Source organism: Hemicordylus capensis, chromosome 13, assembly GCF_027244095.1.
Source record: "Hemicordylus capensis ecotype Gifberg chromosome 13, rHemCap1.1.pri, whole genome shotgun sequence".
NCBI lineage: Eukaryota > Metazoa > Chordata > Lepidosauria > Squamata > Cordylidae > Hemicordylus > Hemicordylus capensis.
This window is the reverse complement of record NC_069669.1, coordinates 3284142-3308738: the sequence shown is the minus strand read 5'-3', so window position 1 is coordinate 3308738 and position 24597 is coordinate 3284142. Positions and strand designations below refer to the sequence as shown.

At 47.6% G+C, this 24597-nt stretch overlaps 2 protein-coding genes across 2 annotated transcripts in view; one reads left to right on the top strand and one right to left on the bottom strand.

The window, feature by feature from the left end:
- FAM83G (family with sequence similarity 83 member G) overlaps window positions 1–7244 on the top strand; it is a 36992-nt gene extending 29748 nt beyond the window's left edge. Inside the window, exon 5 of the mRNA XM_053277172.1 lies at window positions 3714–7244. Coding sequence (XP_053133147.1) covers window positions 3714–4130 — 417 coding nt within the window. The 3' untranslated portion in view covers window positions 4131–7244. The remainder of the gene's footprint in view (window positions 1–3713) is intronic.
- The window catches only part of SLC5A10 (solute carrier family 5 member 10), a 73968-nt gene that overhangs the window by 48174 nt on the left and 1197 nt on the right, over window positions 1–24597 (bottom strand). The window contains exons 3-5 of the mRNA XM_053277175.1: window positions 10309–10414; window positions 8802–8882; window positions 4279–4484 (exon numbers count right to left, since the gene is read on the bottom strand). Of these exons, the coding sequence (XP_053133150.1) occupies window positions 4279–4484; window positions 8802–8882; window positions 10309–10414 (393 nt within the window). The remainder of the gene's footprint in view (window positions 1–4278; window positions 4485–8801; window positions 8883–10308; window positions 10415–24597) is intronic.

Below are 24597 nucleotides of genomic sequence, written 5' to 3'. Positions count from 1 at the left end.
ACTACTTGCACTTAATTTTCCATCAAATGTGCTGAATCTATAAGCTGTCCTAAAAGAGCTGGCCTGTTTCCAGATCCAATTCAAGGCACAGGCCTTAACATCTAAAACTAAATGACGAGACCTGGGGACCTTGAAGAACATAAGACCTCTCCAGGGCTGCACAACTTTGGCCCTCCTGCAGACGCTGGACTACAACACCCATCATTTCTGACTATTGGCCAGTGTGGCTGGGGATGATGGGAGTTTGAGTCCAACATCTGCAGGAGGGCCAATGCTGTGCAGCACTGGATCAGACCAAAGGTCCACCACATCCCCCATCTAGTTTCCACAGAGATCAATCAGCTCTGTCCAAGAAGCCCTAAAACAGGGCATGAAGGCACCCCTATTGTTTGTTCTTAGCATTCAAAGGTAGAGTGCCTCTGAACACAGAGGCTCCATTTAGCTAGCATGGGTAAAGAAATAAGAAGTGCTCTGGTGGATTGGACCAAAAGGGTCCATGTAGTTGTAATATCCAGTTTCCCACAGTGGCTAGCCAGATATCTCTGGGAAGCCCACAAGCAGAACCTGAAGGCAACAGGCTGCTCCCTAGGAGTTGGTTTTTAACAGCATGCTGCTTCTGAACATGGGGGCTCCTTACAGATGTGCTGCATCTAGATTGGCCCTTACTGGCAGACTAATGCAGACCAAGAAGAACAAGATCCTTCCTCACACTGGCACACTCATCTCCATCTCTCCCACCCTCCTAAATTTTGCAAACATTGACGTGCCGGATTATTATAATCATGGCCATCATCAGGATTTCGTATCTAGGGCAGGAGACAGTGGCTGTGCCTGTTTACTTGGCAATCAGTCACTCTGCATTCAGTGGGACTTACTATCCTGGAACTGTGTGTAGGGAATGCAGCCTTAAGCTCCTAGATCAGCATCAGAAAGGTCACGACCATGCTGACTCCACTAAAACAACACAGCGATCTTAGACTGTAGAAGATCGCTTTTGCAGGCCCATGCAGAATAGGATGCTCAGACACCTGCGTCATCTGCCAAGCAGGATACAACCACTCATTATCCAGGACAGCAAACCCTCCCCAGCCTTACTCACAGGCTTCTTGAGATATTGTCCCCATTCTGCAGAAGAGGAAAACTCCAGCACTTCCAATTTCCCAGTTGAGGAAATGCTGAGAGCTAGATTTTTGGGACGTTCCAGCTCAACCCGTGACTCAGTCCAAAGTGTGTGATTCAGCTTGGTTTGGTGCATGAAGGGGCAAACTCCAGCCCTGCCTCAGCTTTTCTACAGAAGAGTAGCTAATCTCCTCCCAGCTCCCCCTCTTTTAAAAATAAATAAATCCCTGTTTATTGCTTGCACAAGACTGGAATGATGCAAGACAAAGTTAGATTTTTGTTTTGGAATGGTGCTTCCCCCTGCTTGCGGATTAGCGCAAGGCAGCCGAGAAATTACCGCTCCAAAAAACCATGTCACCCCCCTGACCTGCAACTCCATTGGCCCAAATAGAGCAGGAGGAGGGGCAGATAAATGTGTTTCAAGGAGAATATAGACACGTTGCAATGGACGGAATATATGAATGGCACCAGCCTGCAACGAAGCATTGAATAACGCTTTACTCTTGGTTTTAAACCGTTGCACTCTTCTGTCACACTTTGCAACGCTTTACCCGTTGCAAATCTTGTAGTCCGGAAAACGTCCAGGGGGAAAGATACTAGCCTAGGTGGCCCTTTCATCTGATCCAATAGATTGTGTTTTTATGCCTTACAGAGCCAATCTGGAGCTAAATCCTGCTACCGAGCAGGGGTCATGCGAACACATCTACCAGTGGGGCTCACTCGGTCACCAGTGCAACTGGTGGGGTCACGATTTGAGCACCCAAAGCTACCATCTGCCGAGTCAGAACTTTGATCCATCCAGCCCAGTACTAATGCTTCTGAGTGGCAGCAGCAGCTGGCTGGGGTCACAGACGAGTCTTTTCTGCTAGCCATGATTTTTTAGCTGGAGGTTAAAAAAAACCTGGAACATCTTGCAAGCAAAGGGCCTCAGCTACCACTTTGCTGAGGCCCTTTCATGAAAACATGAACCACTGATAGCCATCTCACTGAGCAATTGCTTGGCACCCTAACTGCACATTTTTCTTATGTCTCCATAAGTAAGAGGATGTGAAACCAACCAAACCAATATCAAGATATATCTTGATATTCCAGGAAGGGCCCTGGGATATCTTGAGGGTTCCAGTCCTGCTGTGGCTACAGTTTTGCCCGATCCTCGCCACACCGGGGACTGGACTGACCCCATTAGACAAGAGTGGTTGCCCTTTTCCCAGTTGGAAGAGGAAGGGAAAGAAAAACACATTCTAGCAGTATCCAGACCTCTCCAGGCTTCTCTTTGGGATCTTGTTTGCTGATCAGGTGTGGCACCCTAATAGTTCTGCCTTGTTGTCTAAATATTTGCCATTTTGCCCGGCCATTTCAACATGTCCCAAGTCTCTGGGGATGAAAAGCTCTTTGCGTTGCAGCCAACCAGCTTCCTGGGGCCAACAGGGTTTGCAGCAGCTGCTATTATTAAGCTGTCTTTCAGTATGTTCAAAATGCTCTACGGACATTTCTTAAATTTCATTTTGTAAATGTATACCCTGCTTCAAAGTAGCGAACCAGGGGGATCGAGAAGAATTAAAAGCACTCAAAACACTTAAAAAAAAAAAAAAACCCACAACCCATCCGATTACATAAGAAACTGCTTTACACCGAATCAGACTATTGCTCCGTCTAGCTCACTGACTGACAGCAGGCTCTCCAGGGTTTCAGACAAAAAAGGGTCTTTCCCAGCCCTACCTGGAGATGCTGCTAGGGAATGCACTTGGGACTTTCTGCCTGCAAAGCAGAGGCCCTAAAACTGAGCTATGGGCCTGCCCCCAAACCTATGAAGCTGCCTTCTACGGAGTCAGGCCCTTGGGCCCTCTAGGTCAGTACTATTCACACTGACTGGCAGCAATTCTCCAGAGCCTTAAGCAGAGAAGAGTCTTTCCCAGCCCTACTTAATACTAGGGAATGGAACCTGGGACACTTTGATGCAGAGCAGGGTCTCCACCACTGAGCTGCAGTCCTTTTTGCTGTCATGTTCTAGCACATCTCACCTATGAGCTTCACCACACCATCCTCAGCCATCCAAGGGTTCCCCTGTCCGGCTCCCTCAGACAGCTTTGCTCATCTCCCCTTCTGCCCCTACAGGGGCGTAACTATACTAGGGCAAGGGGAGACAGTTGTCTGGGGGCCCACTGCCTGGGCGGGGGGCAGAGGCAAGTCACATGATTGACTCCCCCAGCTGTGCACCTGCCCAGGCTTCCTTCAGTTGTATGCATCCTCCGAAATTGATGTGAGTGTTGAGACCTGGAGCTACCAGAACAGCATGTCTTTCTCTACGACCACTAAATGACTTGCATCGTCCACAATTCACAAAACCTTTTAAAAAATAATTAGGATGATGTTCTATTGTGGCACATTTAATTATAATATCATATATATATATATATATATATATATATATATATATATATATATATATATATAATTATTATTATTATCCTTGATCATGTTTATGTACTGTAATCTCATCTCATTGCAATAAAAGGAATAAGAGGAGGGTGGGAGCATTAGCACACACAAACACTAATTTAATGTCCCTTCCTTGTTTCCTGCTCCATTCACAGGGACCACAGCTCTTCTGCTATGGATCGAGGGTCCAGCTCCCTACAGGAAGAGGCAAGAGTGGCGCACCCCAAGGAAAAAACCCAGGAGACAGCAAGTACCACCAGGACACAAGCAGGGCCAAAAAAGCCTCCCCTGGCCCAGCCTGCCCACCATACTGGCAGAACAAAGGCTTCAGTTCCAGCAAGAACACCCAACCCGCCGCCCGCTTCTCCCAAGGAGGCAAAAGCCCCTCCAGAGCAACCGGCAATCCATCCACCCCGTTCAAAGAAAGCCAGAGGGCATCAGAAGAAATAAGGACTCCGCTGGGCATCCCTCTCTCCAAACTGTCGCAATCCAAACACCTCAAGAACAGGGCTGGCCAGTGGTCCGATTCCAAACGGAGGCAGCAGGGAGCCGCCGGCCGCAAGGACCAGTGAGGCTGGTGGTGGAGAAGTCCTTCTAGGGAACACACCAAAGTGCCCTGGAGCACGCCCTGTGGTTCAGAGACCCTGCCCACCGCAAAGGAGCACTGGGGGTTTGTGCATTAGCCCAGCAAGGAGAGGGAAGGGTTGTGTTTATGTTTACCTGGTCCGTGCACCAGTACCATGTGGCCAAAACCGAGAGCCCAAACGTCATGCCGGTCCAGGGCAGGTCTCCGGAGACGGGATCCCGGAAAAGGTGCATCGCGTCCAGCCGGGGCAGGTGGCAGGTTGTGTTGGGGATAATCTTAGCGGGGATGGCCTTCAGGTAGGCCTCTTCCAGGTTGTGGTATCCACCAATCTTGTCAAAAGCTGGAAGGGGAAGATGGGGGAGCCTATTCAAAAGAGAAATGCTCTCCATGCGTGGATAACCCTCCTAGCTGCTACGTCATCTTTGCACCTTTCTCTAGAAGGGACTCGGGCATGATTTCTAAGGAGAGGAGCAGAAACAGGAGGGGGAAGGCAAGGCTACTCAACCGTGCAGTTCTCTCTTACTCTAAAACTCTTTTAAGCAGACAGTTTGCACAGTTTTTCAGTTCCAGCCTCTTGCAAAAGATTCATTCCTCAACCAAATTTGTCTTGGCCAGAGATGGTACTGTTAAAAAGCAGCATAGCAACAATTAAGAGGCTAGTTTAATTTTAAGAAGAGTTTGGCAGCCTGGAATGAGACGGTGCAAGGCTGCCATCCTCAGAGACAATATCCCTGCATCCCCTTCTCCCTCTCTCCCACTGCAAAATGCTTGACACAATATCGCTATACTTCACGTGTGCAATGAATTCGAGCAAAGGAGGTCCAGGGAGGATGGAGCCCCAATCATGGCACATTGCATATTTCTTCTATGAGACCCTTTGGGGGATACTCGAGCGGTAAAGCACCTACTTTGTATGCAAGAAGTTCCCGTCTCTGGTGTGTCCAGTCAAATGACAGGAGCTCAAATGATAGCAGGGGAAACCCCTTCCCTGAAACGTTAGAAGAGAGCTCCTGCCACTCAGAACTAGAGGCTCTCAAACTTAGGCCCGTAGATACTGTTGGACCACAACTTCCATCACTCCTTTTGGCCATTGTGGGGCCAAAAGGTCAACATCTGGCCCCCCGAGTGACAAGGTTCTCAGACAGCAAGGTTGGGAAAGACCTGCTTAACTTGGAAAGCAGCTGCTAGTCAGAGTAGACAGCCCCAGACAAGGAAGACCACAAAGTCTGACTCATTTTGCTCCTTCAGATCTTTGCAAGTGTCTGATTGTTGAGTGGCGTTAGCAAGAACTGAATCACCTTAGGAAGCCAGAGAGAGAGGGAGAGGGAGAGAGAGAGAGTGAGACACCAGGGTGAGCCAGATAGATGCTTCTTGTGAAGAAGCCTGGGACTAAAGCAAGCACCCACAAATACCGCAAAGTAAAGCCACCCTCTTGAGAAAGTTAATGATTTGAAGATGTTTTGGGGTGGGGGGGATTTATGGCCTTTGTGGTGAGCGCCAACAGGAATTAGTGATTCAGGTTCTTTTCAAAGCCTTGTCATGGCGACCAAGCGGTGAGCCAACCAAGCAGGGCGAGCCTCAGAACCACATGATCCACTCTTATTCAGCGTTTGTTTACAATCCATTAGTTAGTTATTTATTGCATTCATATACTGCCCCATATACAAATCTCTGGGCGGTTTATGGATTAAAAGCACAAACAATCTTTAAAACATGACATCATGTAAAACAGTTTAAAATAACTATTAATAAAACTTTAAAACACCATGAACTAAAATCACATTAAAACAGCCAGAGACGGGGAGGTTCTGGTTTCGTCTGGGAGCGCATTCCAGGGTTCTGAGGCAACCCTAGAAAAGGCCCGGTTTGGGGTCGCCACCAAGGATGGTGGCGCTAACTGCAACCGGTTTCAGGCAGCAGTTTTCCCAGCCCTACCTGGAGATGCTGCCAGGGCACCTCCTGCATGCTAACCAGATGCTCTTCCATTAAGCTACAGCCCTTCCCCTACACGATTACACAGGTTGGATAGGAAGCTGCCTTCTACTGAGTCAGACCGCTGGTTCATCTAACTCAGTATTGCCTACTCTGACTTCTCTGACTTCTCGCTTCCTACGATGACATCCCCTCCAGCGTTCCACAGAAGAAAGCGGAGACATGATTGGAGCTCTCCAGTTCTCCCCCGAAGGATCCCTTTGCAAATCCCTTGGCCAGCTCTCCAAGATGAACATGGAATCTCCACAAATCTGCATCCATCTCCAGGTCACTGTTGAAAGCAACCCTGGAGATCTGAATGAATCAACATTGTGAGATCATCCTGGAAAGAATATCCGTGGGCGGAGGGGCCCTCCAAGGAGAACTTGAATCAGAGTTGGCAACCCTACTTGGCCCCCGCTCTCCCATAAGGTTCACACCTGATGTTCATTGACTGCAACGCAATTTGATAGTAAATGTGGCTGATCAGGCGCTTCCCCAGACAGCAGGCTTTTCCGCAGGTTTACTGCGAGTTCAAAGTTGCCTGAAAAAGCCGACGCGAAAGGTGGATTTTTTTTTCCGCCCTGGATATAAATTGGGCTACACTCTAACATGTGATGGAAAACCCGAATTGTGTGTGATGGGCTCCCTGATAGCTTGCAGGGGCTTCGGGGGTAAATCTGGTGGATATGTGAACACGCACTCTCCATTCCGGAGGAGATGCGAACTAAAAGTTGGGTGTGAAAAACGCCCAGGCAAGTGATGGGGTGGAAGAAGAAAGGAAGCCACATGTGGGCATTTTGCATGTGCATTTAACACACATGTTTGCTGGAGTTGAGATGCATACACACACACCTCTAGGGACCTAGACAGGGGGGCTGAAACCTGAAAAATGGCAACTTCAGCCACTTGCACGAAGAAAAAATGTGTTTTATTTTAAATCTCCATAATTTCTCCAAAAAGGCAAAATATGGGTTTACCCAAGCCAAAATATTACCCAAGTCCAGGACAATCTGTTCATATAAGGGATGGCTGCTGTTTGGAGTTAGCCTGGTTGTACAGCCTCCAAAGAAATTGTTTACACTTTTAGAAATAACAAAAACTTTAAATAAAAATAAATGTGGATTTATAAATGTAAAAAATTCACAATTGTGTGGATTTTAATTTTTTGCCCTGTCATCACCTAGAAAATTGTATTGCTTGTCTGTCATTTACTCTAGATCAAGGATTCCCAGATCCCCAAATATTTTTTGGACCACAACACCCATCATGCCCAGCCACAATGACCTTTGGCCATTGTGACTGGACACGATGGGAGCTGTAGTCCAAGGTGCCCCAGGTTGGGTGCCCCAGGTTGCACCCATGGGTGCCCCAGGTTGGGAATCTAGCTTATATCTTTCCCCAGTAAGGCCTGCGATGTTTATACAAGGAATCACTACAACAATCGCAACCATATTAAGAATGTAAGAATTGTCCTTTCCGATCAGAATTGCCTCCAACTGTCCCCTATGTACATAGATAGAGGGACATATTTTGGATCCACTATTCTGGGTCAAAACTGGGAAACTGACATGGTTCTGAAGGTTAAGAGCAGCCTGGCTGGATCAGACCAAAGCGGGTCTGTCTAGTCAAGAATCCACTTTCCAGGAGTGGCCACTGGAATCTATGATGCAGAATCATAGATTTTGAGAGCAGAAGGGGGATGTGGGGGCGTCTTCTTCTCCAACACCCTGCTCAGGGCAGGAAATTGCTACAGATGGCCATGATCCACCCTCTGTTTGAAAGCCTCCAGCGGAGACCACTGCACAGGCAGACTGTTTTACTGTCAAACGACTCTTACAGTTATCAATTGCTCTATTATGGCCAACAGACAGAAACAGAAGGAAGAAGCAACATGCTATCACAAATGAGAACATACTGTAATATACTATAACAGATCAAAGACCCAAATGAAACATTCGATATTACCCACAATTGATTTGCATAACTATAAATATGAGCCAACTTCACAACCAGCTAGAACATATCTGTCCTCATCTTACAGGCCATGACACAACATTTAGCCACCTTCAAGCTGATTTCTAAGCTCTGCCTAGAAAGCAGATAATTGGCATAAAATAATTCAGAGCAGCCAGGAAATGACGACAGAAGAGAAGTAATTAGATAATTTCTTTTGATACAGTCAGGAAATCCCTCCTAATCTCTAGCCAGGAACAGTTTCCTCGTTACTTCGCCTTCCTTGTCATTGGTTCTATACTAGACCATTGGTTCTAGTCTCTAACCAGTAACCTTGCTAATGGTTATTGGGTCCTCAGAAGCAACAGAAAACAGGTCTGCTCCTTCTTCTATATGACAGACAGCCCTTCAGACACTTGAAGATGGCCTTCATATTTCCCCTTTGCCTTCTCTTCTCCAGGAGAAGCATACCCAAATCCTTCAACCTCTCCTCACCAGATTTTGTTTCCAGAGCACTCACCATCTTGGCTGCCCACCCCTGAATCCCGTCCAGTTTATCCATGTCCTTCCTAAAAAAATTGGGACCCAAAATTGAACACAGTCCCAAGGAGAAGCCCATACGCTGGGCACGAAGGCAGCTGCGATCACATCCATGCCCGCTTCTCTTCTGCGATGAACTGCATAAATTTCCAACCCAGAGACTGGGGACAGACATGCTTCTGGGCCTTACCTGTTACTGTTAGGATGATGGCTCCAACAACCATGATGATTGTTTGTAGGGCATCTGTATAGATGACAGCTGCCAGCCCACCTACAAATGACACACAAGGACTGAGTCTAAGGAAACGTCCGTAAAAATCTGGCTTTATTGCTTTCTCCTAAGCAAGCATCTGTCCCCATGTTTTAAGGCTTTCCAAGGAGACCCTTCTGTGAGTAAGCCGGCCATCCAAGCTGCAGCTGGTCTAGGCAGGGGTGTCAAACTGCGGCCCTCTAGTTGTTATTGGCCCAGAACTCCCATCATCCCCAACCATGGTGGCCAGTAGCCAGGAATGATGGGAACATAGGAAGCTGCCATATACTGAGTCAGACCCTTGGTCCATCTAACTCAGTATTGTCTACACAGACTGGCAGTGGCTTCTCCAAGGTTGATGGCAGGGCCCCTTACAGTGCCCACACTTCTAGTCTCCCATTCATGGGCAACCAGGGCAGACCCTGCTTAGCTAAGGGGACAAGTCATGCTTGCTGCCACAAGACCAGCTCTCTTCCCATGATAGGAGTTGTAGGCCAAGAAGGGTTGGGGTTTGACACCCCAGTCTAGGGTTTATAACATCAAGGGCCTTTTTGATGGTACATAGGAAGCTGCCTTATACCAAGTCAGACCACTGGTCCATCTAGTTCAGTATTATCTACACAGGCCTGCACAACATAAGGCCCTGAGGCCGGAACTGGCCCGTGGGAAATCTTTTACTGCCCCCCGCCCCAGATAATCCTGCAGCATCATAGGAGCTAGAAACTGCCTTACAACAACATCCTGTGTGTGTTTACTTGGAAATACAGTGTACCCAGTGAGGCTTACTTCCCAGTAAGCATGCCTATGATTGCAGCCTGAAAGTGACAGCAATTTAGGGAGTGGGGTGAAGGGAAGAAGAGAGAGCATTTATTTGTGGCTGGCATGCACTCCAGGTGCCCCACTGACTTGACAAGTATAAGCCTTATTTTCTGGCTTTTATCCTTGGTTAAAAATTGTTGGTCCCTTTAACAGGGGGAGGGATCGACCAGTACCTAAAACTGCTTTCATTAATCGTTTTAATGATATTTCTAATGTAATTATTCACGTGCTGAAAATTGACATCAGTCCCCACACATCGGCCGGAACAAAGTCATGGTTGGGACATTTTAAGTTGTGCACCCCTCGTCTACACAGACTGGCAGCGGCTTCTCTAAGGTTACAGGCAGGAGTCTCTCTCAGCCCTATCTGGAGATGCTGCCAGAGAGGGAACTTGGGACCTTCTGCATGCAAGCAGGGAGGGGGTCTTCCACTGAGCTATGGCCCCATCCCCCAAGGGGGATATGACAGTGCTCAAAGGGTAGCACCCCAGTTCTAGAACACCTTCCCCAAGGGAGCACACCTGCCCACATCCTTCTCTGCTTTAAAAGGGAAGCAAAATCTCCTTTGCTGCTTTTTCAAATATTGTTCCGCTGTTCTTCGTTAAGGCCAGCTTCCCTGGGCATCTTACCCGCAATGGTGTAAACGGCCGTGACCACCAGCATCAGGACCGTGGAAAGGTAGAGGTTCCAGCCCAGGCAGACTTGAACGAACAGGGCTCCCGAGTACAGGTCCGTCTGTAGGGAGAGCTCACAGTCAGAAATTTCAGAGCGGCAGAGAAATGTCACCTAGTGCTGTACTTCGAAGTTCAGGCAGCTTGCTTTAGTAGCACAACCAACCACTAGCTGTAGCGATGGGAACAGCTTCCCCTGTTGAATTTCTGGCTAGGCCTAGATGGTCACTTTTTCTATGGACTGGGGCTCCCATACCTTGAACAACTTTCTTGTTAAATATTGGGGGGGGGGAGCAGGGATGCCTTAGATTCAGAGTCCTCTTTTTTTAGGTAAATACAGGTATTTAACGTCTATCTTTTAAGGCATCATCTTATATTCAGAGTCGCCTTCTATTTGGGTAAATATGGTATCTAGGGTCAGCGGGGTGGTTTCCAGACAGTGAGGTTTACACTACAAAAGTGGTGTAAACGGCGACATTTTGTGGTGCCAGTTTAAAACCGCAGTTGAAATCCATTGCCTCCTACAATAGGAAATATACAGCCTTTTGGGGGGGGGTGGAGAGAGGCTGGCGGTGGCCCGTGTTCGGCTACCACCGCAGCTGGCTAGCCACGCCCCCGGGTCTGACATCAGACGCAGGGGCATAGTCTCCCTCCCAAATGGGGCCACGCAGCCCCGTTTGGAAGGGAGATGGGCCCACTCGGAGTTGGGCAACAGCGGCCAGAGCGTCACTCCAGCTGCACTGCCAATGCAGCACGGCCGATATCGGTTCCAAATGGGGCCGCACAGCCCCGTTTGGGAGCGAAATAACACCCCCCACACACGTCTGACATCAGACGCAGAGGGGTGTTTGAGGCTGCGAGGCACAGCCTTTGAGGGTGGCAGCCCGGGTTCTTTGAACCCGTTTGCCCAGTGGTGGCTCTGCCCCTGGTTATAGGGCTATAAAGCAGCAATAAAACACAAAAGAAGGCATCAGACATGTGAGCAGCTCCTTGCTGACCATGCAGGGACTTCAGTGTCAAGACACGGGCAGTACAGAAGGACACTGAAGGGGCACGTTGTGACACTGTGGTTGTGTGCAATCTGGAAAGGGCCACAGCAAGAGCCTTGAGGTCATTGCTCAAAGTCGCAAACCTGTGCTTTCTGTCGTGCTGGGAGGGCCCTTCAAGAAAGACGGAGCCCTCTAGGAGGTGAGTGCTGGGAAGGGCCACACTTCCCAGCACTCTGAGCATGCCTTCCAAGATGGTGCAAGGGCTTGAGAGGGCTCCCTTTCCCCCTTAAAGGAGCCCCCCACACACACAAGTGCTGGGCAAAAGCACTGCAGGATGGGAATGGTCACCTCCAATGCGACTAGGGGGACCGTGCAGTATTCCGCTTCAGCCAGCGTTTCATCCAGGCCCAATAAATAACTAGTCAGGCAAATGCCCGTAGGGTTGATGGGGTCTACCACTGGACCCTGGGGCTGAACACTGCTCTAAATGTTCCTCCTGAAGAGTGAGGACTAGAAACTTACTTGGGAAGAAAACAACATTGCAGGAATTCCGATTCAGTGCTGTGAAGCAACACACATTAATTGTGCAGCATCCACCCCAGGCCGGCTGAGATCAAACGCGCAATGGCTGCTGCTTGCACCACCCTATGCTTGTCAACAAGTTGCTCAGCTGCAGCTTTGAGGCAGCAAGAAATTCTGGATGAGACTTTGCGACATCCCTCTCATTATTTGCTGGGCCCAGTGGCACACCCACTGCCAAGCAGGTACAGAAAAAATTGAGAAACCAACCAGCCAGCAAACTGAGATTCTGCCTCCTCTAAGCCAAGAGAAGTTCAGGGTCTGTGCAAGACAGGCACAAACTCTGCTTAACAGGCTTATTTATTTAATGCGAAGCACAGAGAGAGAGAGAGAGAGAGAGAGAGCCAAGATAGTCAAGAGACTATTTCCACAGGGTTCTGGGGGATGCACAAAAATCCAGGCAGAGTTGAAAACTCTCTTTTTAAAAGAAGCATTTTAAAATTGGTGTTCATAGGGTTTCAGTTTCAGCCTGCTATTGTATCTTGCTGTTTTGTTTCTTTTTGTTTGTTTCATTATTTATTTCTTAATGTTATTTTATTTTGTTTATGTAATATAAACTGCTTTGGGAACTTTTGTTGAAAAGCGGTATATAAATATTCGTAATATTCGTATTTCTTGTTTTAGTGTGGGTTTTTTGTTTTGTTTTATTGCTGCTCTGGACAGCGATGTGATGGAAGGGTGGGACAGAAATATTTTAAGTAAACAAACAAGAGTCAAAGAGGACCTTTTGCCACCAATTACCACCGACAATAATCCACTGGGATGGCCTGTTTTGCACATCTGGTTGAATTACAAATGACTAGAATTCAATTCAGGCTCATCGATTCATCTGTGGAACTCAGTGCTACAGGATGCAGTGACGATGTCTTTCGAAAAGGGGTTAGACAAATCATGAAGGACAGCTCTATCAATGGTTAATATTGTTCAACCTGTTGAACAGCCACAAAGCCTCTGATTCCTCTTTGACTTCTCTCTACCCTTTGCCCTGCCTTGAATATTAATGTTTATTATATTATATTAATTATATTATTATAATTATTATAAGTATTATTGTGCATGGTGCTGTACAGACAACAAGAGGAAAGGTATGTGCCCTGAGGGGCTTGCAATCTATCATTCAGCACAGGTAGACAATCCCCAGTGAAATGGGGGCAGGAGTAAACAGGGGCTAATATATGATGTTTTCATGTCTATGACATCTCAGTGGCCATTGTGACAGGGGGATGATGGGAGTTGTAGTCCAACAGCATCTGGGAGTCCAAGGCAAAGAGAGAACCCATGCATGAATTAGCAGCTGGGATGGCTGTTTCCTGTTAGCTGCAGCTGCTGCTGCAGCTGCTCAGAACTCAGCATTCTTGTGGCAGATCCTTCTGTCTCTCTCAGTCCTGTCCATGAGTGGCCGAGGAGGGCTGTTGCTTCTTCTTTTCTGCAGGCTCAGCAAACACCTTCCTTGGCCTCCAGTTCCCTCCAGGCGAAATGACGGAGGCAGCAACGCGGAAGGCGACAGGTGGGGCAAAGGCGGTGATTTTGCTCTCCCAACTTGAATGGATTTGCCCCTCTGGCACCTGCCCCGCCTTTGAATCGGCTGCCAAAGAAGTTTTGTTCTGTTTTGTTATTACATGCTGCGCTCCAAACCCAGCTGCAAAAGGTTATCTTGCCTCGCCGGCTGTCCTCAGTAGAGGGTGGGCCACGAGGCGAGATGCACACGTGTACCCAGGGCTGGCAGAAGCAGCAAGGATCTTGCCACCTGGAGGGCTGGTTGTACTCTCCCCACCAGGTCCGACAAGGCTGGTACTTTGATTCACCCGAATGGCCTTCTAGAAAACATAGCTACTCATGAGGACTAGTATCATGATGAGTCTCCAGAATCCACCTGAAGTTCCAGAGAACCTCTACTCAAATGTATATCCACAGTCAGCCTTATACAAACTCATACCCATTGGGTGTTCTTAGCTAAGGTCTTCTTCCAACCTCAGCATCACCTCACCAGCTACATTATTAAAACAAGACTACCGGTCCCCCTTGAAAAGCTGTTAAGGACAGCAGAAATAACAGATGTGAAGCTCTGGAATGGACAAAAGTCAAGACAAGTGAAAGAGGATTTAGGACAGACAAAAGAACTGCTTAACACAGGATGTGATGAACCTATAGAATTAACTGCCACTTGATGTGGTGATGGCCACCAGTCTAGATGGGGGGGTATAATTCTTATTGTTTAACTGATTTTAAAATAAAAATTTGTGGAGCTTTACTGTATTTCTACTTTTGTAAACCCCCTTGGGATGTCTTATGAAAGGTGATATTAAAATTGGACAAATAAGCAAACTTCTTCACCTCTCAGCGCTGAAGATTGCCCTCGACACCCTCTCTTCCGGCATCTGGAGGCATCAAAGAAGCTGCCTGGGCAGCTCTTTCTCTCTCCTCACGAGACATCACTCTCACACGGAGCAGGCCTTTCCAAGTTGGTTCACGCCCTCATTAGGTCACCCAAGGAGTTATTCGCACATAGCTTCATGCTGCGGGGTAGATGTTGAGCGAAGCCACTTCAAATTACACTATTTCGAATTACATGCTATTTCCCCAGGCCAGTTCAGGAAAGGGGATAAAAACCTTGTCTGCTCTTCTCATACCCTCCAGCTGTCCCTATTTTCTTACCGCTGTCTCTGGTACATCACAATCCTTCATTTGATCCTACTTTTGCTTTTTGAGAGATGCCTTGTTAAAACATGGCTCGTGAAAGTTAAGAGCGGTCGTTCTCTGCAGATGAGCTTCTTCCTCGGGGTTTCTAGAAATTAGATGGGTAACAGATGCCTTTTCTCTCTCTCCTTGATCAGTTCCTGAAACTGCTGAGATATGTTTTCAGATCTTGATAATCTATTGTAGGGCAACTGATGGAAGAACACAAGAGGAGGGCTGTTCTCACAACCTTAAACAGGGTCAGACGCAGTGCTCTCTCTCAGGCATGTGCAGGCGCTCACATGTTTTAGGATGTCAATGGAACATAGGAAGCTGCCATATACTGAGTCAGACCATTGGCCCATCTAGCTCAGTATTGTCCAGGCTGGCAGTGGCTTCTCCCAGGTTGCAGGCAGGAGTCTCTCTCAGCCTATCTGAGAGTCTATCTTGTTTTTTCTGTCTTGGAGATGCCGCTAATAAGCTAATTTGAATATAAAGTGTGTGTATGTGTGTGTGTTCCCCTTGTGTGTTTTCTAAATTGTACTGAGACATTGCATATCATGTCTAAACATCTTTGCATGTTTTAGTTGCATTCAATTTCTTGTGGCATATTATGGTTGTTTTGATGTTCTTGTGGATACCAGGAGCAACTGCAAAAGAGATATTTCAGCCAGGAAAACAGCACCCTGGGAAAGGCATCAGAATTCCCTCGCCCACCTAGTCACCATCCCCTTTCTAAAAGAACTGCAGCAGATTTGTTTGCAGGTTCTCCACTCTCACTTCTATTTGTACCCTAAATGGTCAGAGAGAGAACAGGTGTGGGGATGCTTCTAAGGATTTTGAAAGATCAGTTGCTGGTCATCTCAATACTTCAGGTTGGGGCAAAACAAGCCCTCCATAAAGGAGTTGCTGTTTCATTTTAAGAGATGCAGGTGGCACCCTTTCAGACGCGGATGCACACTCGTGTTGTTCTGGGAGGCCTTTTTTTATGAGGCACAGTTTAGTTTCTGTTCTCGGCTCACACCTTGACCACATCAGAGGCTGCTGAAGGGTGCAGGCATTAACATTCTTCACAGGATTATAGGTTGCTCTGGTGTAACCAAGCGCATCCACTCTCGGAGTGAAGGTTCCCCACCACCTGCCCACTCAGAGGCTGAGGCCAAAAAAGGCTTGAGGGAAAAGAGGTGACCTACTTGGGTTTTGCCCGGGGGCTCTGCAGAAGGATCTGAAGCAGCGATACACAACGCCCAGCAGCAATGAAATGCCACTCCTGCACGGTTGCACTGTTGTGGCACAACTAGGCCTCTCCAGTGAGGATGGAATGTACACACTCCAACTTTTCCATTTTATAAGAGGCCGTTTCTATCTCCTGGTTCCAGTCTCTGGAAAAATCACTATCCCTCTTTGGTCCCGGTTTTAGTCGCCTGGAGAATGCCCTGAAATATTTCTGTGAGTTGCTAGAATTGCCTTAGCATACTGAGTCCAACCACTGGGTCCAACTAGCTTAATATTGTCTACACTGACTGGCAGCGGCTTCTCCAAGGTTGCAGACAGAAGCCTCTCCCAGCCCTACCGGGAGATGGATGCTTCCAGGGATTGAACCCGGGACCTTGTGCCTGCAAAGCAGGGGCTCTTCCACTGAGCTACGGCCTCATCCCCATTCCAAAGCTAATAGCAGCAGATAGACCTCTCCTCCATGAATTTATCTAATCCCTCGCACCTTGCCCCTTCCTCCCTTGGACACAGTGATGTAGTTGCAAATTCAGAAGTGCAGGCACTCTCCACGGCAGGCCCATGGCCATGCCCACCGCAACAGCCAGAGAAGCCGAGGAGTACAGGCTCTCTATCCTTGCGCGTCCCCCTTCCACTTCACCCCTGCTTGGACAGAAGCTACGTCTGACGGGTTCCATCAGCCAATAAGATTTCCCTAGGAAGAAATACTGTTTCGTAATTCCTGGATGGTGCTGAGAGCCTCCCTGAGGAGCTGGTAGGCATCTGCACCCCATTAAAACCCATCCCTTCGAATCCCAAAGCACGGCCCCTCCAGCTTCCTCTGATATAATTCTGCCAAGATGGGTGGGGGGAGCATGTGACTTGGCTTCATTAAGGAGATGACTCCCCAAACGCAGCAGCAGCAGCCTCGTTAAAACAAATAAAAAGGCAGGCCTGGCCCATTCTTAAAAGAAGAACTGTAGAAGCTCTAAAAACCTTTGAAGTCGGCCCCAGCGGCTTCTGGCAGAAGGAGGATCATGCAGAGCTTTGGCTTACACAAGCCAAAGTAAGCTTTATGCTGATGCACAAACTGGCAGCAGAGGCAACCTTTTAAGGCAAGACTGGGATAGAATCTTTTAAAAACCACTTTCTGCAAAGTTCACTTTGAATTGCCCTGGAGGGAGGATTTTAATCAGGGGTAGGCCTGGCCACCTTGGCTCTTCAGCTGTTGTTGAACTACAGGCCCCATCATCCCCAGCCACAATAAATTTCCTTCTGCCTGATGAAGAACGGTTTTCATTCCAAATCCCTGTAAGGCCTAGGGTGCTCTGGCATCAGAACCTAGGCAGTCTTGCTTTCTGCCCCACCATCTTGCCAGAGGAGGAAGAAGATGCTGGTGTGATCTCTGCTGCTCTCCAGCACCATCTCTAGAGCTGGCCAGAAATGGTACTGCAGCTCATAGCACAGAATGGATCAGGTGACAGAAAAGGGCCAATAGGGTTCCACTTCAACGCCCCTACTACAGGAGAGGGCCAGAAATGGTATGGCAGCTCCCAGCTCAGCAGCTGGGTCAGATGAGTCAAGGGACCAATAGGATCCTATCTGGCCCTATATAAAGCTGCCAGTTCTGGCCTAATTCTTCAATCTGAGCAAGAGCTGAGATGACAGAAGATTCAGGGCTGGGTCTCCTGTGCTGTTGTCATTTTAAGACTGAAAATGCAGATTCGGGGACAATCAGTTGGTTCCAGTAGGGACCATGGTCCTGAGGCAAGGTGGCTGAACCATTTCCTCCATGCACTTTTTACCTATTGGAAACTGTCTCCTCTCCACCCCATCAAAGCTGCTATTTAGCCCACTGGGCAAAACAATAACTGAGATGAAAGTTAACTCCCACTTCCCCTAGCACCACAGTCAGGGACCTGTGGGTGTTTTTTCCAGGATGAAAATGCTGTGGTAGATCAAGCACAGATTCAAGCACTTCTGTCAAATCTAGGCTAACACTTCATACACAGGAACAAAACTATAGATTAGCCAGGGGTTCTCAAACTTGGGTCTCTAGAAGTTGTTGGGCTACAACTCCCAAGGGCTTTCAGCCATTGTGGTAGGGGAAGATAGGAACTGTAGTCCAACAAAGTCTGGAGACCCAAGTTTGAGAACCCCCGGAGAAGCCATATGCCAACCGGTCATGAAACCCAGCCTCACACTGTGCCTGCTTGCTGGTGCCCATAGTACAGCTTCTGCCCACCAGGAAGGCAATGATACCAGCCTTGGTATCATGATACCAGCCCTGAAGAAGCTGCCCCACCTCTTCACACATCCCTTGTGTGTGCAGACATTCAGCTCGGTAATTTACTGTCAACAAGATTACCCAAATCCTCCATGAATGAAGTTAGATGCTCCTTTAATCTCCTGGCCCAAACGAGTTGCTCTATGCCTGAATAGTGCGTGACTCAGAGCGCTTCTGCAATGCGATTAAGAATGGTGCCCAACCTCTGGGGAGGGCAGGAGACAATCTGTCCCTTTTGGGGAACAGTTTGGGCAAAGAAAGAAAGAACCCAAGGCAGGGCCAGCATGGGGAGTGGGGACCACAACGCCAGCACTGCGGAAGTCACACCTAGGTGTGACCAGAAGCCCCAGGATAACAAAAGGTTGAACATTTTTGGCAGAATCTCTGCCTGGAATCGGGCAAAGGTAGAAAGTTCAGTTTTTAATCAAGTCCTGTGTTACTTGAACATGTAAGGTTAACACTCCAGCCAGAATTTTGGGGTAAAAGCAGAGGGAACAAGAGAAGTCACAGCAAAATACTTAAATCATTTTAAAAGTATTTTAATCGGTTTTAAATTGTGTTAAAATTGTTTTTATATTGATTTAAGTAGTGCGTTTTAAATTATGTTCGTTTTTATGTTTTTTAAACTAGTTCTACACTGCCCAGAGCCTCTGGATGGGGCATTTTATAAATGTAATTAATTAATTAATTAAAGAACACAAGAGAGCCTTGCTGAAGCAGGCCCAAGGCCTATCCAGTCCAGCACCTTCATTCCCACAATGTCCCACCAGATGCCTCTGTGAAGCCCACACACCAGGAGATGAAGGCATGCCCCCTGCCCGCTCTTGCTGCTGTCCTGTAACTGGTATTCAGAGGCATCCTGCCTCTGAACATAGAGGCAGACTACAGCCATCCGCACTAGTAGCCATTGGCAAACTTATCCTCCATTAATTTGTCTAAGCCCCGCTTAAAACCATCCAAGCTGGTGGACATCACCACATCCCATGGCAGAGAATTCAGTGGACTGATTGTGTGCTCAGAGGTGCACCTAGGTAATTTTGGAGCCTGGACCTAAAGACCTTTGGAGGCCCCTCCACTCTTCCACCAAGGAGCCCAGAGCGGTGTACTACATACTTGAGTTTCTCTTCACAACAACCCTGTGAAGTCGGTTAGGCTGAGAGAGAAGTGACTGGCCCAGAGTCACCCAGCAAGTCTCATGGCTGAATGGGGATTTGAACTTGGGTCTCCCCGGTCCTAGTCCAGCACTCTAACCACTACACCACGCTGGGTCTATCTAAATTAAGCATCATTATGCTCAGCCAGGAGACCACACCACCCAGGACAGACTAGTTGGGGGGCCCCAGGGCTGTGGAGGTCCTGGATTTCGGCCCGGAGGTCCAGGGGTAAGAGTGCCACTGTGTGTGCTGCAAGATTATGCACCCAGTTCACACACATAACCCTTAACAAGAGGCAGAGAGGTGAGAGATGGCTGTCTGCACCAATCTGCATTAAGCAGCTGTGCATTAAATGTCCAGCCACTGCAGCTGTGGATGATGGGAGTTGTAGTCCCATCAATCACATCTGGGGATTGGAAACCCCTGCCCTAGGATTGTTAATATTCAAACAACCTGATTGTTGATATTCCCAGTCCAGTTCTCCATTCTAATTTTACTGCCAGTGAAGATTAGCTCTGGTAGGTTCTTCCTTTTTCTAATTAAAGACTTCCTTCCAGGAAGTGTCTTATTACAACCTGTATCATCAAGCCACTTGGCCATCTTACGATCTATTAATTAAACATATTCCTCAGACCTTCTCACTGTGGCATTTCCACATTGTCCTTGATGCTCTCCTTGACGCCATCTTCGATTGTTCCTGAGAAATGCAGCCACCCACATCTTGAGACCTGTCAGCTGCGTCCTATCTGATTGCAAAAACTCTGAGTCTACTATAGCACAGACTTCATGACCTCATTCCCAAATAAACGTGGCTGGCAGAAGCAAAGGGAAGCCCTTTCTGGGTAGCTCTCTCTCAAATTATGGGCATCCCTGCCCAGAGAAGTGGGTCTCGATTTGTCTTGGGTTGGTTTTTGTGGTTTGCCGAAGACATTTCCCTTTAGGAAGGCCTGCTTTCTGTTCACTTTAAGCGCCAAGTTTGATGGCTGTACTCAGAGGCGTAGGGAGCTGGTTGGCAGCCTGGAGACAAGTTGTTGCCAGCGGCCCTCCCCCACACTGCCCCACATGCCAGCCACACCCCCTATGTCTGATGTCAGATGCAGAGGGCATGGCCAACATCTTCCCAGCTGGGACCTGGAGAGCTGGTCTTGTGGTAGCAAGTATGACTTGTCCCCTCAGCTAAGCAGGGTCTGCCCTGGTTGCATCTGAATGGGAGACTAGAAGTGTGAGCACTGTCAGATATTCCCCTTAGGGGATGGAGCTGCTCTGGGTAGAGCAGAAGGTTTCAAGTTCCCTCCCTGGCAGCATCTCCAAGATAGGCCTGAGAGAGATTCCTGCCTGCAACCTTGGAGAAGCCGCTGCCAGTCTGTGAAGACAATACTGAGCTAGATAGACCAATGGTCTGACTAAGTATATGGCAGTTTCCTATGTTTCCTATGACCTTGTTCACCGGTTAGGAGGAGGATAAGAGAGTGCCCTGTGGGGGGAGGGAGAGAACTCTATGCCCCCCCCTCCAGTGGCCCAGGAACATTTGTCTCCTGCATGTCCAATTATAGCTATGCCAATGGTTGCATTTTATCTTACATGTACTGTTTGGGGTTGGTTGTTTTTTTTAATAAACACTAATTTCTTTTTACTGTGTTTTTTTCCTCTCTCTTGACTTGTGTTAAAAATGTTTACACTGCTTTTTGTTTGTTTTTTTTGTATTGGGTTCAGGTTTCTTGTATTCATCTGTGTTGAATTGTTGCAAACTGCCTTGAGCATTTTTAGTAATGGGAAGACATGGGATATCCATCTACAAATGAACGCATGAATAGATAAATAAATAAAGCCCTGAGAGCGAAGTCACTGTGGTCCTATTTTGTCAATGGAGATTTTGTAGATGAAACGGAGCACTTTGAGAGTTGACTCAGTGAGTATACAACTGTTGTACAAGCTACAACAGGAGTAAAATGTTTTGGCTTGGCAGGATCGTATTGAAAACGATCCCCAGAATCTCAAACTGCTACAATGGGGAAATACATTTGTCTGCAGCTGACTTGCAAAGTTGTAGCGCTATAATGCAAAGAGCCACTGAACCTCCTGCTCAGACACCAGACAGGAAGAAAGGTATCTCGCTTGTGCATTTTAACCATTTTGCTTTGCTTACCTGTAAACTGTCCTGCTTTTTATATCAGTGTGGTGTACCTGTTAGAGCAAGGTTTCTTAACCTTGGGCCCCCAGATGTTGGGGATGATGGGAGTTGTAGTCCAACAACATCTGGGGGCCCAAAGTTAAGATATCCTGGGTTAGAGTGTTAGACTAGGGCCGGGGAAGCCTGAGTTGAGATCCCCATTCAGCCATGAAACTCACTGGGTGACTCTGGGTCAGTCACGCATCTCTCAGCCTCACCTATCTCACAGGGCTGTTGTGAGGATGAACATAACCATGTACACCGCTCTGGGCTCCTTGGAGGAAGAGCACGATAGAAATGCAAAATAAAATAAAATAATGCAATAAAATAAAGAAGAAGATGAAATCCGGAATAAGGCATTGGAAATGTGAATGGCACCTTGTTGTCAGTGCAGGGACTGCGGTGTCACAATACAGGAAGTATGGAAGCACACTTAGCAGATCTGTAGTGACACTGTTGTAGGGTGTAATCTGGGAAGCACCGTAGTTAGGAAATTCCTCCTGGTGACTAGCCTAAATCCTTCCTGGAACTGCTGACGAGGCAACATTTCCTCACCTAGATCTGCCTTCAGCATCTGCCTTCCCTCCCCTCACTTTGCCCACAGATTACACACACACACACAGAGAATATTGGTCTAAGCCCTCACCTACCTCATTGTCTCATCTTCAAAGATGATGCAAGGGATGATTCCCTTACAGAGACTGGATCCTTGGCATCTCCAGTTTAAAGTTTCTTAGGTAGCAGGCTGGGAAAACATTTGGGATTATGCTTACCCACCCTGATTTGGTATTAAATATTGTAGCCTTTATACTGAGAACTGTAAGCCAACTTGAGCATACTTTTTTTTTTTAAATGGGAATATTAGGTACAGATTCTAAACAAGTACATAAATCACTTTGGCTGGATTGGGCTGGAATTATTTATATTTTGCAAATTTGTAGACTGCCCCAACTTCTGTCTCTGGGCGGTTTACAACAACATCAAACTGATTAAAAATAAAGACCTTAAAGCAATTTAAAACCACAGTCCAGCACCTTGTATTTTGCCCGGAAACTTATTGGTAGCCGCCAGTGTAACTCCTTTAGTATAGGAGTAATATGGTCTCTCTGAGATGACCCAGAGACCAACTGGCTGCCGCATTCTGTACTAACTACAGTTTCTGGACTATGTACAAAGGCAGCCCCACATAGAGTGCATTGCAGTAGTCAAGTCTGGAGGTTACCACCATATGTACCACTATTCTGAGGTGGTATCAAGAAACGGGCGCAGTTGGCATATCAGCCGAAGCGGATAGAAAGCACTTCTGGCCATCGCCTTAACCTGGGACACCAGGGAAAGGTTTGGCTCCAGAAGTACCCCCAGACTTCCCAATTCCTTCCAGGGAAGTGTGACCCTATCCAGAATCAGCAGATCAAAATTGTCTCCTGAGTTCCGACCCTGCACAATAAGTACCTTCATCTTATCTGGATCCAGTCTCAGTTTGTTATCCCTCACCCAGCCCATCACTGCATCCAGGCAGGCATTTAGGGAGGTTATGCTTTCTCCTGATTATATTGACATGGGCAAAGAGGCACCTTTTACCGTGGTGATTCTCTTTATTTAGCAGGGGGAGAGTAACTGGCCCTATCCACCCCCAGCACAGTACCTCCAGTGACTGTTGCTGGTGTTTATCTTATATTTCTTTTTAGAATGTGAGCCCTTTGGGGACAGGGTTCCATCTTGTTTGTTTGTTGTTTCTCTGTGTAAACCACCCTGAGCCATTTTTGGAAGGGCGGTATAGAAATTGAATTAATAATAATAATAATAATAATAATAATAATAATAATAAGAAGAAGAAGAAGAAGAAGAAGAAGAAGAAGAAGAAGAAGAAGAAGAAGAAGAAAAGTGAAAGACCAGATCAAGCGTGTGACCAGCAATGTGCATCGGTCCAGAGACAACGTAGGATAGGCCCATAGTTGTCATGTCTGCTACACACATTCAATACAGTCAGACACTTCAACAGGGATCCTGGTAAGGCAGATGTTGTTCTTATATACCACAGTCACTCTGCCTTGGTGGATAGGGATCACCAATTCGTTCTGCAAAACCGTTTCCAAGAAAGAAGCCAAGGTGTGCCAGGGGCATATATTTAGGCAGATGTGGAATAATCTCTGACAAAAACAACAGGAATTTGCAAGATGTGATTGTTGGCTGGGACAGCAACTTGATCAAGAGCTCTCCCTGCTGATGAGAGAGCTGCATTGCAGCAGAACCACCGTCGACAAAAATGTTAAAAGTCATATGAAGTGCCGTGTAACAAGTCGGACAACCATCGGTGTCTCTAGCCCAGTACCGTCTGCGGTGACTAGCAAGTGCTTTACCACTGAGCTAGAGTCAGGGGCTATTGCTAGTTGTAGCTATAATTGAATGAGGATGGACAAGTATCCCTGGATCCATGGGGGAGTCCCGCACCCCACCTCACCAGCTGGAAAACAGACTGCTCTTTGCTCGCCCCTCCCGTGTCCGCCTGCTGCCTCCCTGACTCAGTGGCAAGCTTCTGGCTCCTGAGCAGAGGTTAGGGAGTGTGATGATATTTGCACCGGAGCAAGAAAAGGGCATGCCAAGAATGTTTTGTTTCTCACCATGTCCATATAGTTCTTCTGCAGCAAAGACATTGTGGGTGGCAGAGGAGAGAAGAAAAAGGCAGAGGGGCCTGGAGCCAGTTTTCCCTCTAACGGGGATTCCCAGGTGTTGTTGACTACAATTCCCAGAATCCCCAGCTGCAATGGTTTTTGCTTAGGGATTTTGGGAGCAACAACATCTGGGAATCCCCGTTAGAGGGAACACTGCAACCCATCTTCACTTCTTGTCCCAGGGCCCACTTGCTAGACTCCTCATCCTTAAGGGGGTCAAGCTGTAACTAGTTTCAGGACCTAAGCAACCTTGCTGGATCAGACCTATCTAGTTCAGCCTCCACAGTGGCCCACCAGATGCCATGGGAAGCCTCACAAACAGGAAAGGAAGGCTGTTGCTCTCCTGCAACTGGTATTTGGAGGCATCTTGCCTCTGAGCCTGGAGGTAGCCTATAGCCATCTGGACTAGTAGTCGCTGATAGAACCGTCCTCCATGAATTTGGCTAAGCCCTGCTTATAGCCATCCAAGCTGGTGGCCATCACCATATCCCCTACGGCAGTTAATTCC